This window comes from Crocuta crocuta, unplaced genomic scaffold, assembly GCF_008692635.1.
Source record: "Crocuta crocuta isolate KB4526 unplaced genomic scaffold, BGI_CrCroc_1.0 scaffold13, whole genome shotgun sequence".
Taxonomy (NCBI): domain Eukaryota; kingdom Metazoa; phylum Chordata; class Mammalia; order Carnivora; family Hyaenidae; genus Crocuta; species Crocuta crocuta.
Genome location: NW_027530007.1, coordinates 8,623,222 through 8,646,764, shown reverse-complemented (window position 1 = coordinate 8,646,764; position 23,543 = coordinate 8,623,222). Strand labels below are relative to the sequence as shown.

General features: G+C 57.7%; 1 protein-coding gene across 4 annotated transcripts in view; it reads left to right on the top strand.

The window, feature by feature from the left end:
* Nucleotides 1-4,691: 4,691 nt before the first annotated feature.
* Nucleotides 4,692-23,543, top strand: part of LOC144231441 (ATPase family AAA domain-containing protein 3) — a 22,898-nt gene continuing 4,046 nt past the window's right edge. Inside the window, exons 1-15 of one of the 4 annotated variants that reach the window (XM_077763927.1) lie at nucleotides 4,692-5,000; nucleotides 8,597-8,673; nucleotides 9,510-9,611; nucleotides 9,905-9,964; nucleotides 10,513-10,582; nucleotides 10,892-11,057; nucleotides 11,217-11,286; nucleotides 14,853-15,008; nucleotides 15,666-15,722; nucleotides 15,947-16,072; nucleotides 16,270-16,394; nucleotides 17,114-17,165; nucleotides 17,495-17,565; nucleotides 18,280-18,394; nucleotides 19,794-19,897. In XM_077763927.1, coding sequence (XP_077620053.1) covers nucleotides 4,799-5,000; nucleotides 8,597-8,673; nucleotides 9,510-9,611; nucleotides 9,905-9,964; nucleotides 10,513-10,582; nucleotides 10,892-11,057; nucleotides 11,217-11,286; nucleotides 14,853-15,008; nucleotides 15,666-15,722; nucleotides 15,947-16,072; nucleotides 16,270-16,394; nucleotides 17,114-17,165; nucleotides 17,495-17,565; nucleotides 18,280-18,394; nucleotides 19,794-19,817 — 1,473 coding nt within the window. In that variant the 5' untranslated portion in view covers nucleotides 4,692-4,798 and the 3' untranslated portion in view covers nucleotides 19,818-19,897. Of the gene's footprint in view, nucleotides 5,001-5,763; nucleotides 6,345-8,596; nucleotides 8,674-9,509; nucleotides 9,612-9,904; nucleotides 9,965-10,512; nucleotides 10,583-10,891; nucleotides 11,058-11,216; nucleotides 11,287-14,852; nucleotides 15,009-15,665; nucleotides 15,723-15,946; nucleotides 16,073-16,269; nucleotides 16,395-17,113; nucleotides 17,166-17,494; nucleotides 17,566-18,279; nucleotides 18,448-19,793; nucleotides 19,903-23,543 lie in introns of those variants that run through there. The other 3 variants (XM_077763923.1, XM_077763926.1, XM_077763924.1) reach the window with 3 other exon arrangements.

Sequence of the window (23,543 nt, the reverse complement as noted above, 5' to 3'; positions counted from 1 at the left end):
GACTGAGCCCCCAGGCGCCCCCCCACCCCGCGACCATTTTTCAAGAACGAGACCCCAAGAACCCTGCGGCTCCCTGCCTCAGCACCTAGGGCCCACGCTGCCCACTGGTTTGGCATATTTTAACATTTGTGGAGGCCTGCTGTGTGACATGGCATGGGAGACAAAGGGCTCTTGCCCTGCCTGTGTGACCAGAGCAAGAAGAGTGGGGGGGGGGGCTAGGGTCCAGGGTCCCAGGAGCAGATGGTAACGCCAGGCCAGACTTGATCAGAGCGGGGGGAGGTGCCGCCGAGTGGGCATTGGGTTTCTCCTATGTGTCCCCACAAGCCCCTGGAATCAGGCCCAGGGAGGCCGAGAGGGGCCGTGCGGCCTGTGTGTGCCGCAGCAGGTGTCTGTTTGCACGCTGACCTGTAGTTAGCAGGCAGCTGAGAGTCCCCTCCGAGGGTGGTGCAGCGAACAACAGTGTCCCGGGCAGCACTGGCCAGTGAGGGGAGTCCCCCCAAGGGCTGGTTCTTGGGCCAGAGCTCCCCATATGCAGGCCAATGTCCCCTACCCTGATGCCATGGGTACATGTAGGTCCCAGCCCGACGGGCCCCCGGAGAGGCCCCCCCCTCCACGCTGAGACTCGGTCCAGCCTGCAGAGCTCTGTGCAGGCTGCAGGAGAGAAAGCAGAATACTTGGGGGGGGGGTGTCCTAATAGCACAGTCATGCACTTGAGACAGATGAGCTCCTGCTCCCAAACACACCTACAATCCGGCAGGAGGGCAGAGTGGCCAGAGACACAGGGCCCTACCCACCTGGAGAGGCTCCAGCTCTGCTGCATCAGTGCCGGACACTGAGGCCCGGGAGAGGCGGAGAGGCGCCTGCACTTCTGTCTGCGCCATGGAGCGGCTCTCCTGGAAACCCTTCCCTCGGAAGCCCTTTGCACCGTCCTAGGCAACTCTCTCTTTTTTAACTTTTCTTTTTTCTTTTTTAATTTTTAAATGTTTTATTTATTTTTGAGAGAGGGAGAGAGACAGAGTGAGCAGGGGAGCGTCAGAGAAAGAGGGAGACACAGAATCCGAAGACAGGGGCTTCCACGAAGACATGGGGCTTGAACCCACTAATTCTGAGATCATGACCTGAGCGGAAATCGGATGCTCAACCAACTGAGCCACCCAGGCACCCCTCTCTTTTTTGAGAGAGAGAGAGAGAGAGAGAGAGAGAGCAAGCTGGGGAGGAACAGAGAGAGGGAGAGAGAGTCCCAAGCAGGCTCCACGCTGCACATAGAGACCAATGTGGGTCTCGATCTCACAACTGTGAAATCATGACCTGAGTGGAAACCAAGAGTCAGATGCTCAACCAGCTGAGCCAGCCAAGTGCCTCCGTCTTGGGCAACATTTAAAGGTTGATGAGTCCAGGCCATGTCTGGGAACAGTCTCCGGGAAAGTTCTGTCCTGGTCTCTTCTCGCCCCAACATTGACCCCTCCTCCTGCCCTGACACACAGGCCCCGTGTCCTCAATCTACACTGGGTCTGGGGCCAAGACTGCCACCTACGGGGACTAGAACATGTCACTCCGTGTCGAGTGACACATGGAAGTATGAGCTTCCGACAGACATGAAAATCAGAAAGGTCTGTGCTGTGACTGCTTCTGGTTAGGACAAGAAAAGCAAGAGGCTGTATCATGTGGCAGACATGTCCCCTCTCACAGCCCCTCCCAGAGAACACCAGGACTCCCTCAGTGGCCATGGCTTCACGCGACTTTGCTTCCGAGGTCTGTCCCGACTGTTCATCTGACCCTGCTTTTGTCGTGAGAAGGTGGAGGTCCTGGCTCAGCCCCACACAGGGCAAGCCAGTGCTCACCATGTCTCCCGGTAGAGTGTGGGCAGGCGGCCGAATGCCTGTGCCGAGGGCTCCCCCCCCCCACCTGCCGCCAGGTGCCCGGGGATGTCCTGTGCTGACCTGCCGGGTGGACCTGCTGCCAGGTGGGTCCGCAGCGGGGGGGCGACGGCAGGCCAGGGCACCTGCGTAGGCAAATGCTCACCTAGAGGCAAACGCTGGTCAGCAAGACAGAGCTGGAGGGGGGGTGAGCTATGGGCTCGGTCCCGAGTCCCTCTCCAGTCCCGGGCCCAAGGTGGCACATCTGAGGGCTCAGCACTACACCCCTCATTACCTCTTTTCTATCGGCTGGGTTGGGATCCGCCACGTCAGGGTGGGTACGGGCTGCGTGTGGACCGGGGCGACTGTGAGCAACACCAGAACCAGCAGTTCCTTTCGGAAGGCTGGGAAGAACGGGAGAGGGACCAGCCCCTACCCCCGAAGGCCCGGCAAACCCAGGGGCCTTAAATGTGATGGGGGAGGGGCTGGGGGCAGCAGCAGCCTCAGGCTCTTCCCATGAGAGGCTCCAACTTTCGGCGCTCAAGCTTCTGCACTGTGGGTGGGAGACACCAGGGAGGGTGAGCAGCCAGCAGCCACAGTCTTGGTGGCGGACACCCTGGGGCTGGGTAGTGGGGAGCGGTGGGTCGTACTGGCAGGCCATGGCTCTGGTGTGATGTGGAGCTCTCCAGAGGTCTGGCCAAATTCAAGTGGACTCAGAAACCACCCCAGCTGCCTGGGTACTGGGGACAGAGTACTCCGCACTCGGCCTGAGTGAGGCTCACTCTGTTCCTTTTGGCCTGGCCTCCCCGGGGCAGCAGTGTCCTCTCTTTGACCTCAAGGACAGGCTGGAGGCCAAGCTGTCCAGCTGCATCTCTGAGCTTTGCAGTCTTTCCTCCAGCTTGTTAATGCTGAAGGGCTCCCTCAGAGAAGAAAGCCACAGTTAAATGTGAATGCATCAGGTAGAAAACAGTTTTTTAATGTTTATTTTTGAGAGAGAGAGACAGAGAGAGAGAGGGTTTGTGAGCAGAGGAGGGGCAGAGAGAGACAGAGACAAAGAATCTGAAGCAGGCTCCAGGCTCTGAGCTGTTAGCACGAACTCAGCATGAGGTCATGACCTGAGGTTTGGAAGCTTAAGAGACTGAGCCACCCAGGCGGCCCTGTAATTCCCTTCCTTTTATTAATTTAGGGTTTTAGGAAAGGTGTGTCAACCCTCCTCAATGGCTCCTCGTCTAAGACTTTAAGTGACAAACAAGTGGACTGGATGTTTTGTTTGGAAAGCGTAGCACCCTCGGATGCGGATAAGGTGCCCTGAGATGAGGGAAACTGGAAGGGACCCCTCTGTCAGAGGGAGTGCGATGACCTAAATCCCTAAACAACAAACTCTTTCCGTCCGTTTTTTTTTTAAATCAAGGCAAATGAAACTGACTTTATTTATTTGAAACTGGCTTTTTAAATGCGTAACTTTATTCTCAAAGTGATACCTTTTTATATAAAAGTACACAGGCTTGCCAAACATTGCTCTGGGATGGATGGAGCTACAGAGGGGCACGTGGCCCAGCTGTGTTTGCACAAGGACTTCGCGTCTCTTGCCCATTTCGTCTTCTTAATCCAGCAAGGCCCCCAGGGGTGCTGTGGGAGGTAGCTTGTGCTGGCCACTGGGGTAGGGGCGGGGGCACCTGGCTGGGTAACTCATCTGGCTTTCTCTTCATTGGGGGTCACAGAATTATCTTTCATCCCTCCCCCCAACCCCCCTTATTTTTACTCAGGTTTAAAACTGTTTTCAGTCTAGTGGGGAAACTCTTATAATTCTGGGAACTCAACCAGTTACATCAACGAAAGACCAAAGGGGCAACTTGTTGGCCCAAGAAGCGAAGTTTGCTAACTTCGGGCCCCGCAGGTTCTGGGGCAACGCGGGGTCGGCCCAGGTTCCCCTCCCGCTGCCCTGGGGGCTTTGGCGGCCGCTTCGTCCCAGAGGCAGGCCCGTGGTCGGCCATTCGCAGAAGTGTGGACCCCTCCTCCACCAAGGGCGCCCTCTTGCGGGACTCGGGGGGCCTGCTCTGCCTGCCCCTCTTCTGGGGTTGCGCTTCCTGTCTCCCTCCCACCGTGAGCCGCTCGTGAGGGATAAAAAGGCTCGTTCGACCACGGACCACCGTGGTTCGCTGAGACACCGAAACGCAGGGCGGGGAGGGCTCGTTCTCCAGCTTCAACCTCATGACGCCTGCAGGCGGCTGGCCGGGAATCGCGTTTCTACCCCTCTAACACCTTATTAAGGGCCGACTTCGTGCGCTAGCCCCGAGACCAGGGAGCGCAGCCTCAGCCCTCCAGGGGCCCCGGCGCCCGGCCGTGTCTCTGGCGGCGGGTGGGGGGCGCGGAATCGAGGCCCAGCCGCGCACCTGCCCCGGGTCGGTTTCCCCTCGCGGAGCAGCCGCTTTCCGCAGGTTCTTTCCCCCACGGCCGCTCCCTCATCCTCACCGCCGCGTCGCCCAGACTCGCGTGCCAAGGACCTCCGGTTCCCCGACACCTGCTTCTCCGCCGCCCCTCTGACGGGATTCTGGGGGCGCCTATAGCGACGAGACAAGGATCTGTTGCAAACCGAAACTGACGTATAACCAGGAGACTTGCGCCCAGTCCACCAATTTTGTCCCTGATCGGGCCCCGTAACTAGAGGCTTTGTCCAACCCCTCGACGGCCCACCCCCAGACAGATCTGATTTGAGCAATCGTGGCGGCGCCGCCGATGACGTCATGGTAACCGCGGCCTATCCGAAGGCCACGTGGTACCTGGCCCTCCTGAGCTTCCGTCGTCTGGGCGGAAGGGGCGTTGCCGCGCCTGCGCAGGCGCTCTGACCACCGGCTGGCCCCGCGTGGAGGGTGCTCTGGTCCGCGCGCTTCTGCTCCTCTTGGGCTCCGGTCGGCTGCTGCGACGCGCGGTGGTCGCGCGCCATGTCGTGGCTCTTCGGGATCAAGGGCCCTAAGGGCGAAGGCGCGGGGCCACCGCTGTCCCTGCCGCCAGCTCAGCCCGGGGGCGAGGGGGGCGGAGACCGCGGCGCGGGGGACCGGCCGGCGCCCAAGGACAAATGGAGCAACTTTGACCCGACGGGCCTGGAACGTGCAGCTAAGGCGGCACGAGAGCTGGAACATTCGCGTGAGTGAGGCGGCGAGGGTGGGGCCTTGGCTGGGGCGAGGGGCCAGGGAAGCTCGGAACTCCCAGCGAGCCAGGCCACCGAGCACCCGGGCATGCCGGCTCTTTGGGCGCATTTGGCTCCTCAGTCGTCTGAGTGGTCGAGCGGTAAGTGGCTGTCTGCAGTCCTGTTTGCCAGGTGAGAAAACTGGTCTAGGGGAATACATCTGGCCAAAGTCACCTTGGGTGCAGGGAGGCTGGGGATGCCATCGGCTTTGGCATCTTCCAAGCTGTCACGCGTCTTTCAGGTGAGGAAACCGGTGCAGGTGGAAGTTCCAGAAGTCACAGGTAGCAGGCGCTGGGGCCTCGTTGCTGTAGAGCAGGGGCTCTTTACTCCTCTCGCTGCCTCCACGTGGCCAGATCGTGGCGGTGGTTAGCAGTTTTCCACTTGGGGAGGGAAGATCTCTTGAGGGCCGTTGGTTTTACGGGAAATAAAGCAGATTTGTGCTTATTATTGGAAAGCATTAGCAGTCAGGCTCCGCTTGGTAGTCTTCCTGACTCTGGGCCCTCAAGGCACCAACATCGGCTGGACCTTCGCTAAGCTCACGTCTTTTCTCTCGCTTTTAATTTTTCTTGTTGGTTTAATGGTTTGTTTTAGGATGTAATCTTAAGTGTTTGAGAAACTAGAACGTAGAAGACACACAGAATGAGTAGTGATTAAAGGAACATAACGGTTGTGAAATTTTTACTTAAGCAGAGGTCCCCCCGTAATTTTTTTTTTTTTTTTTTTTTTTTAAAAATGCTGTGTATGGAATCCATGGTATAAACAAGAGTCTGTCTGAGGAGTTAGAGGCCTGGCACTTTGTGGTTCAGTCCCTGCCCTTCTCCGAGGACTCCCAAGAAAATCCTGGTCCCAAGTCTCTGAGCCTGCCTGGCTCTCAGATCCCCAGAGGGACATTTATTTGAAACATGGATATTTGGGCTGGGACTAGGGCGGTCTGTTCCCTTAGGCCAAGCCGGAACACCGCCAGCCCCAGACTAGGTATGTTGAGTTTGCAAGGTAATTCTAGTTATCAGGTTGGGTTGAGAAACCCAGGTTTCAAGACACCTCAGATGATGACAGACTTTTGACACGTGACTCAATTGCTTGTTTTTTGTTTTTTTTTTCCTTAACATTTATTTTTTATTTTGAGAGACAGAGCATGAGCAGGGAAGGGGCAGAGAGAAAGGGAGACACAGGATCTGAAGCAGGCTCCAGGCTCTGAACTGTCAGCACAGAGCCCAACGTGGGGCTCGAACTCACGAACGGTGAGATTATGACCTGAGCCGAAGTCAACAGATGGACGCTCAACTGACTCAGCCACCCAGGTGCCCCAAATATTTAAAAAAATTTTTAAGCAATCTTTATACCTGATGGGGAACTTGAACTCACAGACCCGAGATCAGAAGTTGCATGCTTTTCCAGCTGAGCCAGCCTGGCACCCATCTGCTGCCTTTTTCTTCCTGCCATCCTTCCTGGCCGAACTACTGGGCAGGGGGAGAGGTTTTGCCCTGGCCTGCCACCTCCTCCTGTCCCCAGACCCGCCCTTCCAGAGTGCCTCTTGCCTCTGCCCGGCAGTGCCTCTGCAAATCCATCTTCTCGGCATTCCCAGTTCGTAGGCAGCAGCACTGGTGTGTGCTGAGCCTGTTCTTATAAGCTCACGGCTCCTCAGACAGACCAGGATGTCCTTAGCTGCTGCTTGTAGTGTGACTACCCGCCTGCTCTTTTCCTCTGGGCCCCGCCCCGTACTACCTCCCTCCCTAGGTCTCTAGGCCTTCCTTGGAGGCCAGAACAGCACATTTGGCCTTGAGCTCTCTGAGTGCTCCACTCCACGCCATGAAGGTGGATGCATAGCAGAGCACCTTGCCTGTGACAGGTGCTAAATTACTGCTTTGGAATGCACGTTTTCTATGATGGGATGATTTCGAGGTGGTGAATTATTGTTGGTAGTGTTGGGATAATAGCTTGTGGTAAGAGGGGCACATGGGTGCCAGGCACCGCTCTCTCGTTTTCCCCTTTCAAGAGTCAGTGGTGGGAGGTCTCTAATTGTCCGTGTTCAGGTGAGGTTAGCTGGCTGCCAAAGGTCATGCTGTGGGTAAAAAGGGCAGCTGGGACCTGGTCTCCAGGTTGTTGGCCTGTGGCACCCATATTCCCTGTCTGCTGCACCTCTGGTCAGAGTTCATTGTTAATTAAAGAGGCCCCTGTAGTCTCTTCATGCCGCGGCTTCGTGGCTTCCCAAGTTTACAGTGCAGGGTATGGGATCCTGGTGCCTTTGTGGTGCTTCTCCTCCGGGGCGGATCCTCAGATCTTCTGGGCCCCCAGTCACCAGGGACCCAGGGGAGAGCCTTGCGGTGAGGTCTGGAAGGCTGTGGCAGCCAGGTCCTGACTGTCTCGCAAGGTCCTTCCCAGGCTTAGGCACTGTAATCTTGCACCCCACACGCCCTAGCAGGCCGTCCAGACACCAGGGCTTCTGTCACATCTGCCTAAATGTGTAGGTGTGTTGATGGACCAGCAAACAGAAATCATGCTCTAGTTGTGTGTCTGCTGCAGTCTGTGGGTGTTGGGGACTAGGGTCTGGACCTTACTTTAAAAGCTTCAAAAAGAAAGATGGTGGCAGCGTGTAAAGAAAGAGAAAACTAGGTGCATTACAGCATCGGGGAGCGAAGTTCACGGGATCCCACCTTCTTGTCATACTTCAACGTGTTAGGGTGGTTTTCGTAGTAAAACATCGCACGTGGGAAACCTGTCATCACTGAAATATTTCATAAGCTTTATGCATGGGCTTTTTTGGCTGGGAGAGCTCCAGAAATTGTTTTTTTCCCTGGAACATCCAAATATTGATGGATGTGCCTTGCACCTTTTGAACAGAATATACACAGAAAACGCTTGTAATGTGTATGTTGATAACACAGGCCTGTGAAGAGCCATCATTCTGTGTGCATCAGCTTATTTCTAATTGTTTACTTCCCATTCATCTTACCACCTGCACGTGTAGATGAATAATAGATACCAGAAGCTTAAGAGAAGTCCACCTCCCACAAAAAATAAGACACTATAGTCGCAGGTGGCTTTTTGTTTCATTGGGAAGTGACTGCCGTGTTGAACGTTCTGCTCTCAGCTAGTGTGGGACAGCCTTACTTTTTTTTTTCCTTTTGGTAAGGAGAGAGAGGGAGAGAGAGAGAATGTGTGTGCATGAGCGGGGGAGGGGCAGAAAGAGAGGAGGATAGAGGATCCAAAGTGTGGGGCTCGAACTCGCAAACTGTGACATCATGACCTGAGCCGAAGTCAGACGCTTGACCCACTGAGCCCCCAGGTGCCCCAGGACAGCCTTTCTGATAGAGCCCTCCGGGATGTGACAGCTACTGGGGTACGAGACCTGGCACCCAGGGCTTTCTGTCACAGGGTAGAGCAGACACAGGTGATGAGAAGGGGGCACCAAGCAAGACCCGGTTGGGGAATGCGGGTGAGCACGCGTGTTTTGAGGTCGAGGTGAGCTGTGTTCTCCCCGAAAGCCCCTTGGCGTGCGCGAACGCTTGCCTGAGGTCCGAGCGTCCTGACCCTGCTCGCCCGCTCCCCACAGGACATGCCAAGGAGGCACTGAATCTTGCACAGATGCAGGAGCAGACCCTGCAGCTGGAGCAACAGTCCAAGCTCAAGGTGAGTAGTGGGCGTGGTGCCAGCGGAGGCAGGTCTCATGCTGGTGGAGGGAGGACCGGGAAGGAGAATGCCCGTGGGCGGTGGGCACGGGACGGGAGCTTCAGGCGTCTCCTTCGCAGATTGGCCTCCCTGCCTGTGGTTAAGAGCAAGTAAGGAGAGGTCAAAGGTATGCTGGGTTTGTGGCCTGAGTTCTTGCAGCAGAACGACCCAGAGGGACTGGTGTAGGTGAGGACCGTCTGGTCTCTCCAGGGGAGAGCCTTAACCTGGTTTCTCTGCATCCAGCAGGATCTTTCCACTGAGCACGTAGCAAGCATAGCAAAGGCACTTGCTGTCCGTCGTTGGTTGTTGGAAAGTGTAGTCCAAAAGTAGCGAGCACGTGAGGGGCGCCTGGCGGCTCAGTCGGAAGAGCATACAGCCCTTGATCTCAGGGTTGTGAGTTCGAACCCCACGTTGTGTGTAGAGATTACTTAAAAGTAAAACCTTAAAAAAAATTGTGAGCATCTGACATAAGCCACCTTGCAAGCAGTGTAGGGGAGGGAGTGACAGGCATCCCAGGAGACTGGCTTGCTCCTTGGGACGCAGCCCTGTCCATTTTCCTGCCGCTGGGCAGACCTGGGAGTCTAGGTCCTCCTGAGCTGTGGGGCCTGTGCAGCTGGGAGCTGATGGGCCTGTGGGGTGCGGTCCAGGGAGTGTTTTCTAGAAGCAGCTCCCGCTCCAGTCCCAGCCCCTTTGGAGCCCACATGGGACGTGGGAGAGGGTTGTTGAGGCCTGAGCTCAAAGTCCTGAGTGGGAGGCCCCAGCGGCTCTGGGCTTGCAGCAGCTGGTGTGTTCTTTAGGAATACGAGGCTGCCGTGGAGCAGCTGAAGAGCGAACAGATCCGTGTGCAAGCTGAGGAAAGGAGGAAGACCCTGAGCGAGGAGACGCGGCAGCACCAGGCTGTAAGGGCCACATGGCCACGTAGGCATAGGGTGACAGGGGCGGGGAGCTTCCGGGACACACCATGGTCCCTACATTCAGTCTGGGTCTGTTATTGACCCATCGAGGCCTTGGGATGACCTCGTGCAAAAGCCCATGAATCCGTCCGCACTGGGTGTGATGGGGAGCACACGTGTCCAGGCGTGAGTGCTCGTTAAGAGCAGGCGGAGGTGGGTGGCTTGTCCGAGGACCCAGTGACGTCTGCATCCCAGCGTCTGCAGCTGAGCCGTGTTCACACTGCCCTCTTCTTCCCCAGAGGGCCCAGTACCAGGACAAGCTGGCCCGGCAGCGCTACGAGGACCAGCTGAAGCAGCAGGTGAGCTGGGCACACTTGGTGAGAGGGGTGCCATCTCCTCCCCGAGAGCAGCTCGCGGGCCAGAGGTCAGGGCTGTTTTACCAGCGGTTGGGGCTGGGTCCCAGGGATGCACACGCACAGGACGCCCGGGGCCTCCAGGCTCTGGCTGCACTGGGGGGGTTCTTCTGTGTGAGACCTGACTGGGGACCCGACAGGGACAAGTTCATGGGGAGGATGGTTTCCAAGCATTTGCGCCCGTGTGGCCTTATGGCTTTTAAATGTAACAGGAAAGACAGTGTTTGGAGGGCAGTTGGGAGTGGGCTGGGCCTGCCCTGTGGCGGAGCGACGCCAGAGCAGGAGCTCCCGAACCCGGCCCCTCGCTGTGCGGGTGTCCCGGCCGGCTGGGATTCAGAGCTGCCTGCATCAGGCCCGGGGCCTCATTCCCAGAGAGGTCCAGAGCCCCTGTGGTGGTAGAAGCTTCCCCACTGGCTGGAGCAGCTGATCTCTTAGGTTGATGTTGATCTTTTCCTAATTTTGAAAGCTTTTCCCTTTCTCCTGTGGCTTCCTAGCAACTTCTCAATGAGGAGAACTTAAGGAAGCAGGAGGCGTCTGTGCAGAAGCAGGAGGCGATGCGGAGAGGTAAGTTGTCAGTTCTGCCTGGGGCTTTGTGGGGCTGTGCCGTGGGGCTGGCTCACCGGGACAGCGGCCTGTAGGCATAAATACGCTTCTCTTCAAGCACTTTGATCCCCAGTTAACATTCCTGAAACCTCGATAGGGGTTCTGCATTCTTTGGCCTTACTCAGGACTCTGTAGCAGAAGCCTAGGCGGGCCAGGCGGCCCTCAGGGTCTGACGTGGCTTGCCTCACCTGTGAGAAGGGTTGCCTGGGCCTTGATGGAAGGGTTGGGGCCGCAGGCTGAGCACCCCTTTCTTGCCATGTCCCCGGACAGCCACCGTGGAACGGGAGATGGAACTTCGGCACAAGAATGAGATGCTGCGGGTAGAGGCCGAGGCGCGCGCCCGAGCCAAGGCCGAGCGTGAGAACGCGGACATTATTCGTGAGCAGATTCGCTTGAAGGCTGCCGAGCACCGCCAGACCATTCTGGAGTCCATCAGGTGAGGCCCAGTCCCTGGGAGGCTCTCAGTGGGCACACTGGCCGGAGGTGGGCTCTCTGTTTGGGTCCTCCTGTGTGCCTACCTTCAGAGCTCTTGCTCTTTCCCCAGCTAAGAGCCCAGATCCGTCCTCTCCTGGTCACGTTGCTGTTTTCTCTACAGGACAGCTGGCACCCTGTTTGGTGAAGGATTCCGTGCTTTCGTGACAGACTGGGACAAAGTGACAGCCACGGTAATAACTGCTGCCTTATCTTCCTGCTTGTGGCCTGCAGCAGGGTCTCAGCTGGGTTGTGTCCCTGCCTCCTGCCCGCAGTGAAGAAGCCTGGCCCTCAGCGTCAGGAAACGTGCCAGGCAGGTCCCTCCGGCTCGGCTCCCGTGAGAGCCGGGTGTGGTGCAGCCTCTGCGTGTGGGGCCCGGGGTGGGCTGTGCGCCCTTTGGGCCGGGAGACGCTGGAAGGGCGCTGGGGCTTCGGTTCCCCCCTTCCTCACAAGTGCCGCCCTCTGCAAAGCGTCACTGAAAATCTGCCTGGCGCCCTCTGGAGCAGGACTGGCCGAGACNACCCCGCCTCCCCTCCCTGCAGCGGCCTAGGGCTCCAGGCACTAGCTCTCAAAGCTTTCAAAGCACCGTGGTCTGTGCCCTGGGGCGGCTCCGCCCTCAGGGCAGAGGGGAGGGCGTTGGGTAGGACCGTTGCCACCCTGCGCTGCCGTCCTGAGCTGGTGACACACGGTACTGAGCCCCCACAAAGGGGTGTGGCCCTGGCGGTCCTGCTGCACTGGCTCCTGGAGCTCTTTCTGCAGGTGGTCAGAGTTTTGGCCTCGTTCTGGAGACTGTGGGGGGCGGGGGGGTGGTGGTGACAGGTGAGGTCAGGCCATGCCTTGGGGAAAGCAGGAAGCAGGGACTGGACTGTCTGGGGACGGCCAGGACTCTCTGGTCAAGGAAACCTGAAGCTAGTCAGGCTGCCATTTCTTAAAATGGCCTCAGGAGGCTTCTAGCTCGGGTCGGGGACGTGGGGCAAACACGGGCTCCTGTCCCGCCCTTTCCCAAACATGCCTTGAGTAACGGTGGGATGGAACCTGCCATGGAACCTGCCGGAAGAGCTCAGCCCCCTGGGTTGTGCAGTCTGCAGCCCCGGGGGCTGGGTGAGCTGGGCAGTGCCTCTGGCTTCACAGCAGGGCCGCCCCACCACTCCCTGCCCCGCATAGGAAGCTGCTGGGCTGCAGCCTCCGGTGTTCTGGTGCAGACAGGGGGCTTCCTCTGGGCTCCGTCTTGCCCCCCTTGGGCACCCCTGCTCAGAGTGGGGTTCCTACGGGAGGGAGACCCAGCACGGGGTCTGGGCTGTGCCTTCCAGCGTGGAGCTGAGTGGGGGCAGCCATCCGGGCCTAGAGGGCAGAGCCGCTGCGGACGTGGCTGCGGGCGTCTACGTCCCACCTGCGTGTTTGCCTCCCTCTCGACCCTCCTGCGCGTCCACCTTGCAGCCCTGTGCTGCTCGCTCACGTGGTGGCCTCCGTGCCGGCACACAGGAAGTGCTTAGTGCCTCTGTGGGCGCTGCACCAGGGACAGTGTCTAGGCTGAGTCTCAGTGTCCCTGCCCGTATCAGGGCTGGTCAGCATGCCATCGGTTAGTTGCTTAGTGGAACTAGTGGCTTTAGATTAACCTTGGAATTCATTTACCCTTGGAGTGAAGTTTACCTTTGTTATTGGAGGGTGTGGTCTGCACTGCACGAGGCCAGGTCACCTCTCAGCTGCTGCGCTCAGTCAGCTCAGTCCTGTGCTGTTTCCGCTCACAGCTGCAAGTTACGGAGGGCAGCCTGGGTGGAGGTGCCTGACTCTCGGTTTTGGCCCAGGGCGTGATCTCACAGTTTCGTGAGTTCAAGCCTCACGTCGGGCTCTGTGCTCACAATGCAGTCTCCCTGGGCTTCTCTCTTTCTCCATCCCTCCTCTACTCACGCTGTTTCTGCTCCTCTAAATAGGTAAATAAGTTCCAAATCTTGGGAACTTGTTTACCAGCTTATGTCTGAATTTGGCCATTGGATGGTGAGCATTGCAGGGAATGGAGAGGCTAACGAACTGGCTAGAAAACCCGAGGTCCTGTCACTGGGATTTGTAAAAGCCACGGTGGCGTTCTGTCTCCTAGTAGCCTGTCTGCTGTCTTCCTCACAACACCCGCTCCTGCCTTCGTGGCACCACCTTGTCTGCGGCTGGCAGAGGCCCTTGGGGCTGGTTTGAGCAGAGCCCTAGCAAAGTAGTGAGAGCCTCTGAGTGAAGACCGTGCAGTTTGCTTCCCCACCAGCCATGATGCTGCTCTGTTTTCGTTTTTTTTTTTTTAATAAAAGAAACTTTATTTAGTGTTCATTTTTGAGAGATGGGGTAGGGGCAGAGAGAGTGAGCAAGGGAGACACAGAATTCAAAGTAGGCTCCATGCTCTGAGCTGTCGGCACAGAGCCTGATGTGGGGCTTGAACCCACAGACCATTAGATCATGACTTGAGCTGACGTTGGATACTTAATTGACTGAACCACCGAGGTATTCCTTTATTTTTTATTTTTTAAAGTTTATTTATTTTGAGAGAGAGTGTGGGATGGGGGAGAGAGAATACCAAGCAGGCTCCGTACTGTCAGCAAAGAGCCCAACCCCAGGCTTGAACTCACGGACCACGAGATAATGACCTGAGTAGAAGTTGGACACTTAACCGACTGAGCCACCCAGGCGCTCATCCTTGGAGTGTTTTAAAGTGAATGTATTCTGATTCCTCCTGTGGTCTGAGCCCCATGCACTCAGATCTCTCTAGATCTTTCCAGCTGCTCTAAATATCTGTGTTTGGGGGGTGCCTGGGTGGCTCAGTCAGTTAAGCGTCTGACTTCGGCTCAGGTCATGATCTCACCATTGGTGGGTTCGAGCCTCGCGTCAGGCTATGCTGACAGCCCTGCATCCTGTTTCAGATTCTGTATCTCTCCCTCTCTTTCTCTCTCTGACCCTCCCATGTTCATGTTGTCTCTCTCTTTCTCAAGAAATAAATATAAGATTAAAAAAATTTTTTTAAACGTCCGTATTTGGTGACTGAGTCTCCGATGTGCATCCTCATCCAGACTCGCAGTGTGGCCGGGGTGGTGCTGCAGGCTGGGCATCCTGGCACGTGAAGGAACCGGTGGGAAAATGCCCCTTGCGTTTACTTTCCAGACAAGCTGGGTAGACACGAGCAGAGGGGTGGTTGCTGGAGGAGGCTGGGCGACATCGAAGGTTGCAGGGTTCAGGAGCTGTCGGCTACCTTGGGGCCAGCCCAGCACCCCCCCACCCCCACCCCCGTCACAGGCATCTCAGGCCGTTGTTTCTGTCACTGCAGTTGCCATCTGGTCTCCTGGAACCTCATTCATGTCTCAGGGTCTCCGCTGTCCCTGTGGTGGCCAAGCTGCTGTTCTTACAGGAAGAGCTTCTAATTCCCAGGAGCCTCTCGGAGCTCTGGGTCACGTGCCCTGTGACTGTGGTCCCAGCACATGTCTGTCCCCGGGAGCCTCAGGGCCCCTCAGTCTCTTCATGCTTGGGGCTCCCGTCACCGGGAAGTGCCCTGGTCTTGCTGGAATGCACTCTCCTGGAGCTTTGGGATAAAGGGCGCTTGCAGTCAGCTTTTTGGGATCTTTTCCGTCTGGAAGTATGTGCAGTCTCGTGTGATTGCGGATTTGGGCTTGGGGCTGCTCCTGTATGACCCTGTCGTCACCAGCCCCGGATGGGATGAGGATGGTTCGTTGCTGACTGCGGAGCAGCACAGCCCAGACGGCGCCACTCACCTTCTGCCCTGCTCTAGGTGGCGGGGCTCACACTGCTGGCCGTGGGGGTCTACTCTGCCAAGAACGCCACGTCGGTCGCTGGACGGTACATCGAGGCCCGGCTGGGGAAGCCGTCCCTGGTGAGGGAGACGTCCCGCATCACGGTGCTTGAGGCCCTGAGGCACCCCGTGCAGGTGATCATGGGTGTGTCCTGCCCGGATCCTTCTGGCGTTTCAGCCACATTGTGAACACGTGTCTTCATTTTCCCCTCTTTACCCAAACACTGTTCGTTCTTTCCTGCACGTTGGATTTGCTTGTGGCTTTTTCCTCCTTGATGCTCTCCTGGGGGCCTGTCCACATCAGCACTGGGGAGACCCTCGCCCTGGTTTGTCAGTTGCTTTTATTTGTCTATTGATGTGACTGTTTTCCCCGGGTAGATTTTGGGTCAAAATCCTAGGCCACCTGCCTGCCAACATCCTAGAGGGAAGTTGCTGGAAGTAGCACCATGCCAGCTTCCTTCCCCAAGGGGACCCAGGCTTCCTTCCTGGCTTGGTGTCACTCCTGTCGCATGTGCTCCTAAGGGCTATGGCTGGATCTCCCTGGCAGTTGCCCACATGCTGTGGGTAACTGCGAAAATAAAGGTCAATAAGGAACCTGTAAGTTGCCTGACCCAGCCGCACAGTCGGCTCTGTGTGCCAGCCTTGTAGGGTGAGGCCCAGTGCCGTGTGCCCTAGCCCGAGGGGTGCCACGGCAGTTCTGTTTCTGTGCAGCAGCCTAGCTGCTCTCGGTGCCCCTGGCTGTGTCGTGGGCTCTGCAGATGACCCTGACTGTCCCCCGTGTCCCCCCTGTAGGTCAGCAGGCGCCTCCTCAGTAAGCCCCAGGACGCACTGGAGGGCGTCGTCCTCAGTGTAAGTGGTGCTGCCCCTGGGGGCCGGGACAGGTGTCGGGGTGGGAGGTGCCCTTCTGCCCAAGGAGCTTTTTTCCTGCGGGATTGGGCTGCTTTTCTTCCCTAAAGTAGAATTTGCGGCCTGCAGCCCATCCTGGGATAAGCTGCTTCCTAGGGCCAACCCAGAGGCTCAGGAAGCGCACGCTGGCCACAGAGCGGCCCCCAAATTGCCCGGTTCCCTGGCAGCCCAGCCTGGAGGCACGCGTGCGAGACATTGCCATCGCAACGAGGAACACCAAGAAGAACCGGAGCCTCTACAGGAACATACTGATGTACGGGCCTCCCGGCACCGGCAAGACCCTGTTTGCCAAGGTGAGGCCACACGGCTGCACAGGTGTGTGGGGCGCTGTGCTGCGGCTCTTGGGGTGGGCGCAGGGCATCAGGAGCCACATGCGGAGGCAGCTTTCCAGGTGAGGGGCACCCCCGGGGACGCTGGGCAGTGGCGGCCGAGCGCGCTCTGTGCGGGCTTTGAGGACGAGAGTAAACACGCTTTGCCCTTTCTTGCCCAGAAACTCGCGCTGCACTCGGGCATGGACTACGCCATCATGACCGGCGGGGATGTGGCCCCAATGGGGCGGGATGGCGTGACTGCTGTGCACAAGGTCTTTGACTGGGCCAGCACCAGTCGACGAGGGTGAGCTGGGCCCCTTCTGGGGTGGCCCCCGTGCACAGGTGCTGGCATGGCCTGGGCTCCTGGCACCCCCCAGGCTACAGATGGCTTAGGGTGGGTGGCGTCAGTACCTTTCCCTTCAGTCTGTCCCTGTGGTTGTGCACGAGGCTCTGTGGTCTGCAGCACTCGGGGGTGGTGGGGTCTGAGGGAGAAATTCACCCCAAGTATACATTCCTGGTGGCCTGTGCTTGTCGCAGGAGCCTCTGACTTTAAAGAGGGACGCCTGGGTGGCTCAGTCTGTTAAACATCCGATTTTGGCTCAGGTCATGATCTTCCAGCTTGTAATTTCGAGCCCCCATGTCGGGCTCTGTGCTGACAGCTCAGAGCCTGGAGCCTGCTTTGGATTCCGTGTCTCCTGTCTCTGCTCCTCCCCTGCTCGCGCTATGTCTCTTCCCTGTCTCTCAAATAAATGTTTAAAAAAATTTAAAAGTAAAACCCAACACTGAAGATGAGAGGCTGCCAGCACCAGTATTTAATTTGGTGCCAAATTAGCATATTTGGCACAATCCGGTCGCTTTCCCGCTGTGCTGGCACTCGGCGCGCCCCTGTTGGGTCTGGAGTCCCAAACGCTGCTCGGAGCAGCCTGTGCTTTGGGTTTGGTTTCTGCATGCTCAGCACCTTCGCGTTCCGGCCGGGCAGCCCTTACCCACCCTCATTCAGTCCTAAATCCCCTCCCCTCACAGCCTCCTGCTCTTTGTGGATGAAGCGGACGCCTTCCTCAGGAAGCGAGCGACTGTGAGTATTTTGGAGGCTTCTGTTTGGCCTGCTGGGCCCAGCTGGCCATAGGTGAGCGGTCAGGGGTGGCGTGTCCAGCGGCCGCATCTGTGCTCTGTGGGGAGGCTGCTGTTCCCTCCTGAGTCTGATCCACACCTCGTCCCTAGCTGCACTTTCTTCATAAATTTGGCCTGAAAAGCAGGAGTCGAACATGTGGTGTTTTTAGAGTCTTTTCTAGAAGTTCAGTGTTGTGGAGACACTGGCTCCTGTGGCTCCTGGAGGGATGGAGCGGGGCCTGTGCTTAGCTTCCCCCTGGAGGCCTTTGCCTGATGCCGGAACTTTTTCTGCAGGAGAAGATAAGCGAGGACCTCAGGGCCACCTTGAATGCATTCCTGCACCGGACAGGGCAGCACAGCAGCAAGTGAGGGCCACCCGCTGGTGCGAGGCCCCTTCACAGAGGGAAACTGAGGCTCACAGGGCTGCCGTGGGGCAGGGAGGGCCCAGGGCAAGGGGAAGGGCCAGTGGGGGTGCAAGGGCGTGTCTGAAGCCCGCTGAGAAGACGCGCTGGGGTCTCAGGAGGGCCGGGGCAGCAGGTCCTCAGCCGTAGGTCGCTGCGCTGTCTCTGGCTGCCCTCCCGTGATGGGCCGTCAGGACAGTCACCCCATGACTAGGTGCCCTTGGAAAGGGCTCACTCCTTACAGGTCCCCTAATCTTGCCTTCCTCCATTGTCAGGGCCCCTCAAGTCTGTGCCCACTGGTCATGGCGGGGGGGTGGGAGGGGCACCTAGTCTTGCCTGCCGTGGCTGTTGCCAGCAGAGACCCTGCCCCTGCTCAGACCCCTAGGACTCTGGTCTGGTACCTGCTGAGTTGGTGCTTCTGCTCAGCCAGCTAAAGGGGGCAGAGATCTGTGCTGTCCCTGTTCTCCCTGCGCACAGCCAGGCTTACACGGCCACCCTGTTGGGCTGCCGTCGGTCAGAGAAGTGTTGGAGGGATGGGTGGCAGAGGGCAATGTTGGGTCTGGGTTTTTGAGGGTTAAAAAGGTTCCAGATTCTGTTAGAAAACAGTCCTGTGTGGGTTTAAGAGACTGCCTGTCCCAGGGCAAGCCCCTCAGCCCCTGCTGTCTCTGCTGGCTTCAGGTTCATGCTGGTCCTGGCCAGCAACCAGCCTGAGCAGTTTGACTGGGCCGTCAACGACCGCATCGATGAGATGGTCCGCTTCGATCTGCCGCAGCGGGAAGAGCGGGAACGCCTGGTGAGGATGTATTTTGACAAGTATGTTCTGAAGCCAGCCACAGAAGGAAAGCAGTAAGTGTCCTGATGGCCTGGGCACGTGGGGCCCTCTGTACCCCACCAGCTTCTGGCCCAGGTGCTGCGCCCCAGTCCTAACCCTGTGGTTTCACCTGGGGCTCAGGTGTGCTCACCCGCTGGCCCCGTGCCTCCGTCCTGCTCTTTGCCAGGTTTTTGACTCAGTGGCCAATCATCACAAACTAGCACCTCCATCTTTTCCTGCCAGGTGAAGTGTCTTTTAACAATTTGGGGCCTTTGAGGGATCCAGGCTGCACTCCTGCCCTGGGCAGCGCGGGGCTGTGATGGTGGTTGCCAGACCTTGGCTGAGCTTTGCTCGCTGAGGCTGTTGTGGCCGTCTGCTGGGGGTGGACTCACTCATGATCACTGCTCACCCTGACTCCCAGGAGCCTGGGGCTCCTCACCAGCGCGCAGCAAGGCCCCCGTTCTGCAGAAGTCACCAGGCGATGGGGGAGCCCTCCACATCCTGTTCGGGCCACCCTCTCCCTCACCGCTTTCTGTCCAAAGTGCTCCAGATACGCGAAGGCTGGTCTATTTTTAACGATCTCCAGGGAGACAGATCTCACAGCAGCACTGACCTGAATCCTTCCTGTCGCTGCTGGCACTGAGAGCCGTCTTCTGTTCCAGGGCGGGCATGGCCTGCGCCTACAGCAGCTGTCCCTCTGCCCCCTTGAATTCCATTATCTGGGCCTCCTTTCTCCTTTGCGCCCAGATGGCCCCAGTACCCCCCACCCTCCTCAAGATCCATTCTAGCCTAACACCGAATGTGGTTTGAGTTCCTGAGACCTTTTGTGCCATGAGTGTTTGAATGACTCTCCTGGGTCTTCAGCCAGACCTGACTGGGAAGGGGTCCACACATGAGCGAGAGGGGTGATAGGCCGCTCTACTCTGGAAGTGTTGGCTTTTCTCCCTTTGATTTCCCACGTGCTTCCTATGCCTGACAGGGTGCGAGCTGCTGTGTCGCCGGTCTGGGCGCTGCGGGAGGTCTGAGTGAGAAGGATGTGGTCCCCGTGCCCAGGCGTGCTGGTGGCGTTGTGGACGCCAAGAGCCCCTCCATTTTGGCACATCCGGACCAGCCCTCAGCTGTCTCTGGAGTGCGTCATGCACTGCTGTCCACACAGGGCCCCGACATGGCCCCCATCCAGGCTCCAGAAGGAAGGGAGGTGCCCGGCAGGGTAGAAAGGACCAGTACCAAGAGCAGATGTAGGGATTCCCAGTACAGGCTCCCGCCCCTGGAGGATAGCCAGCCTTCCTTCCACGTAGGAGCCAAGGGGTCACCCTCGACCCCCAGTCGCCCTGGGTCCCTGAGGCACCCGGGGCATCACGTGGGCATTGCTCTTTCCCAGGCGCCTGAAGCTGGCTCAGTTTGACTACGGGAAGAAGTGCTCGGAGATTGCGCACCTGACGGAGGGCATGTCGGGCCGGGAGATCTCCCAGCTCGCGGTGGCATGGCAGGTGAGCTGCGGACGTGCACCCTGCAGGCGTGAGCCCAGCCTGTTGGGAAGCACGGAGTCATTTGAAGTGGCGGGTGCGGGCCTTCCTCCCCCAGGGTGTTCCTGTTGAAGGATTTTCTGCACACAGATGTCATGATCTGCCTCCCCTACCTTCCAGTCATGACCTGCTTCTGTCCCTGCTGCAGGGAAGGCATGGAGGGGTGTCATTGTCATTGTGGTTTTGGTCTAAATCAGGGCTCTGAAGTCAGTTGGGGTTCCCTGGAAATGAGTCAATTGTCACATCAGCATCAAGGTCCCACAGGCTCCGGCTCAGGAACCACTGGAGTCGGACATGGTCTCCAGCCCCTCATGTTTGGGGCAGGTGACTCTGCAGACGGTTGGGAGTCCCACAGGGGCATCTGGAATGTCCCGTAAGTGGTCTGTGAGCCCATCGCATGGCACACGAGATGAACCAGGGTGTGAATCTGATCTGATCAGGGCCGGACGGAGGCGCTGGTGTTGAGGACACCGTCTGCTCCTCACGTAATCGGGTTTGCTGCGGGGTCTCGACTGTAGAGAACGCAGGTGGACTTTAGCCTTGTGCTGTGACCCAGGGCACACAGCCCGGAGTGGTTCTTGTCATTCGCCAATTCCCACTTTCTCCTATGAAGTGTCCACGAGCCTCCCATCCAGCGCAGGGGTCCAGTTGACCCCCAGGAGCTGTGGGTGCGGCCATCCAGAAAGCATTTGCAGCTTGGCGATTGCTGAGGAGAAAAGCCTTATCGGGTGGAGGGTGCTCAGTGCTCTGGTCTGCAGCCAGCCCTTGGCTTTGTGCCGCCATCACTGCCTCCTCGGGGCCTGCAGTCAAACTTGGGGCTGTGTGACAGTCTGATTGTGTGACCGTGCTTTTAAATGAATGTATATTTTGTGGGTTAAACAGATACCTACTGTGATTTGAACCTGGTGGCTTGGACACACGGGCCTGTGTTAGAAGGAGCCGGGTTGTGCCTCGCGCCAGGCTGTAAACTCTGCCCCTGCGCGTGCTCGGGCGGCTGGGTGTTCTGCTCCAGCCTCCTCACCCAGGACGCAGGCCTGACGAGCGTGGTTCCGTTCACGCAACCAGCAGAGGGGAGCATAGGATGTGTGTCAGCTTGGGCTGCTGTGACAGTGCCACAGGCCGGGGGCTTAAACACAGACATGTATTTCTCAAGGCTCTGAAGGCGGGAAGCCCCTGACGAGGGTGCCAGTAGGGCGGGGTTCTGACGGTGGCTGCCTTTCTGCCTTTCAGACCCTTGTTTTCTCGCTGTGTCCTCCTGTGGCAGAAACAGAGCTCTGGTGTATGAGGATGCTGGTCCCCTAGGACCGGGGCCTCACCCCTACGGCCTCTTCTAACACTGATTACTTCCTTAGAGGCCCCACCTCCAAGCACAGCTGCTCTGGGGTTCAGGGCTTCCCCCTACGAACATGGCGACGCATTCAGTCCCTGACTAGGAACCGTGCCCTGCGGTCCATCCTCCGTGTTTCCACCAAGAGCCCGCATGCCTCCCTTCTCTTTACATCACATGTCACCTGCCCAAATGAGGTGACAGGTCTGCTGCGCGCCTGGTGGCTGGAGGGCTGGGGACTATCAGACCCCTGACTGCTGTAGGAGGCAGTGAGTAGATGGCCTGAAGCCCACAGGGTGCCCTCGCTGGGGGACCTGGTGCCCCACTGGGTGCGTCCAGTCACTGACCAGGCATCCCAGCCCAGGATGAGTCTAGCAGTCCTGTCTTCCTCATCGGAGAGGAGAGTGAGGTGCGGAGAGGAAGAGCCAGCGTGCTGTGTGCATCGGCGTCTGGGAGGGGTGTGCTGGCCTCACCCGTGCGCGCCCTGGGGTGGCCTTCCCCTCCTGCCCTCTGGGGCTCAAGCTGCTTGTTGGGCTTGTTCCTGCACGCCTCCCCTCCTTCCAGGCTGGACTTGTTCCCTGAAGCCCACGTTGCTTGTATTTGTTTTGTAAGAGAGGGCAATAGCAGGGGAGAGGGGCAGAGGGAGAGTCTCCAGCAGGGTCCACGCCCAGTGTGGAGCCTGGCCGAGGGCTCAGTCCCACGACCCTGAGACTGTGGCCTTAGCCGAAACCAGGCGCCCCCGCCCGTATGATGGTTGGTTTGTCGGTGGGGTCCGGGCTGCCTCTTAGCACCCTGGAGTCACTGGCATGCAAATTCGCTGCCTTTTTTTGTTGTTGTTGTTAGCCAAAATAACCAAAATTTTTAGGTGCATGGCTCAGTGGTATTAAGCACATTGGCATTGCTGTGCAGACAGCGCACCGTCAGTTTCCAGAGTATTTTCACGTTCCCAAGCTGAAATGCCATCCCGTGAGACCCTAACCCCAACCCTCTCCCTGGTCCGTGGCGGCTGCCCNAGTCACTGGCATGCAAATTCGCTGCCTTTTTTTGTTGTTGTTGTTAGCCAAAATAACCAAAATTTTTAGGTGCATGGCTCAGTGGTATTAAGCACATTGGCATTGCTGTGCAGACAGCGCACCGTCAGTTTCCAGAGTATTTTCACGTTCCCAAGCTGAAATGCCATCCCGTGAGACCCTAACCCCAACCCTCTCCCTGGTCCGTGGCGGCCGCCCCCCCCTCCCCGTGACGGTGACTGCTCTAGATCCCCCGTGTGAGTGGACTCACGCAGGATTTGCCTTTTTGTGATGGACTGACGTCCCTCAGCGTGATGTCTCGAGCTCCGTCCGTGCAGGGTGGGTGCTGGCGTTCACCCAGCGCACAGGCCTCATTCTGTTCACCATCCACCCACCGAGAGGACACTGGGTGACTTCGCCTCTCGTCTGCTGTGAGCAGTAGTGCTGGGAACACGGGTGTGCGGGGTCTCTGTGAAGCGTACACCCCGAAGTGGAATTCTCGGATCATGAGGAGCTGCCGTGCCGTTTTCGGTGGCCGCCAGCTGTGCCCGCGAGCGCCCGTCCCCCGCCCGCCCACCAGCACTTGTGTTTCCGGAGTTTGGATGGCAGCCATCTTGGTGGATGTGAAATGTCTCCTTGCCACGTGAATTGCATTTCCCTGATGGCTAGTGACGGTGAGCCGCCTCTGTGCTTTCCTGCCGGGCATGTGTCTTCTTGGGAAAGTGTCCATTCACGTCCTTTGTCCAGGTTTGAACTGGGTTGTTTTTTGTTGAGTTTTAGTAGTTGTTTTTGTATTCTGGACGCTAACCTTTTATCAGCTATGTGATTTACAAAGATTTCCTGCCCTTTGGTGGGTTGCCTTTTTCTTTTTTTTTTTTTAACCATCAATTGTGCCCTTTGGTGCACACAAGCTTTTAATTTTGACAAAGTCCAGTTTGTCACCTGTGCTGGCCGTGTTGTAGCCAAGAAATCATCACTAAATCCAGTGTCTGCAAGCTTCCCCCCGTGCTTTCTTCTATACTTTGCGATCTTACATTTAAGTATTTGATTCATTTGGAGTTAAATTTTGTCTGTGGTGTTAGTTAGGGGCCCAACTTCATGTGGACGTCCAGTGTTCCCAGCAGCATTTGTTGAGGACTGTCCTCTCCCCGGTGAATGGTCTCAGCGTCCTTGTTGGAAACCATCCCCCCCCCCCATGTGAAGATTTCTTTTTGGGCTCTCAGTTCTGTTCCTTCTGTCTAAATTTAGTGTATTTATTTATCTTGAGA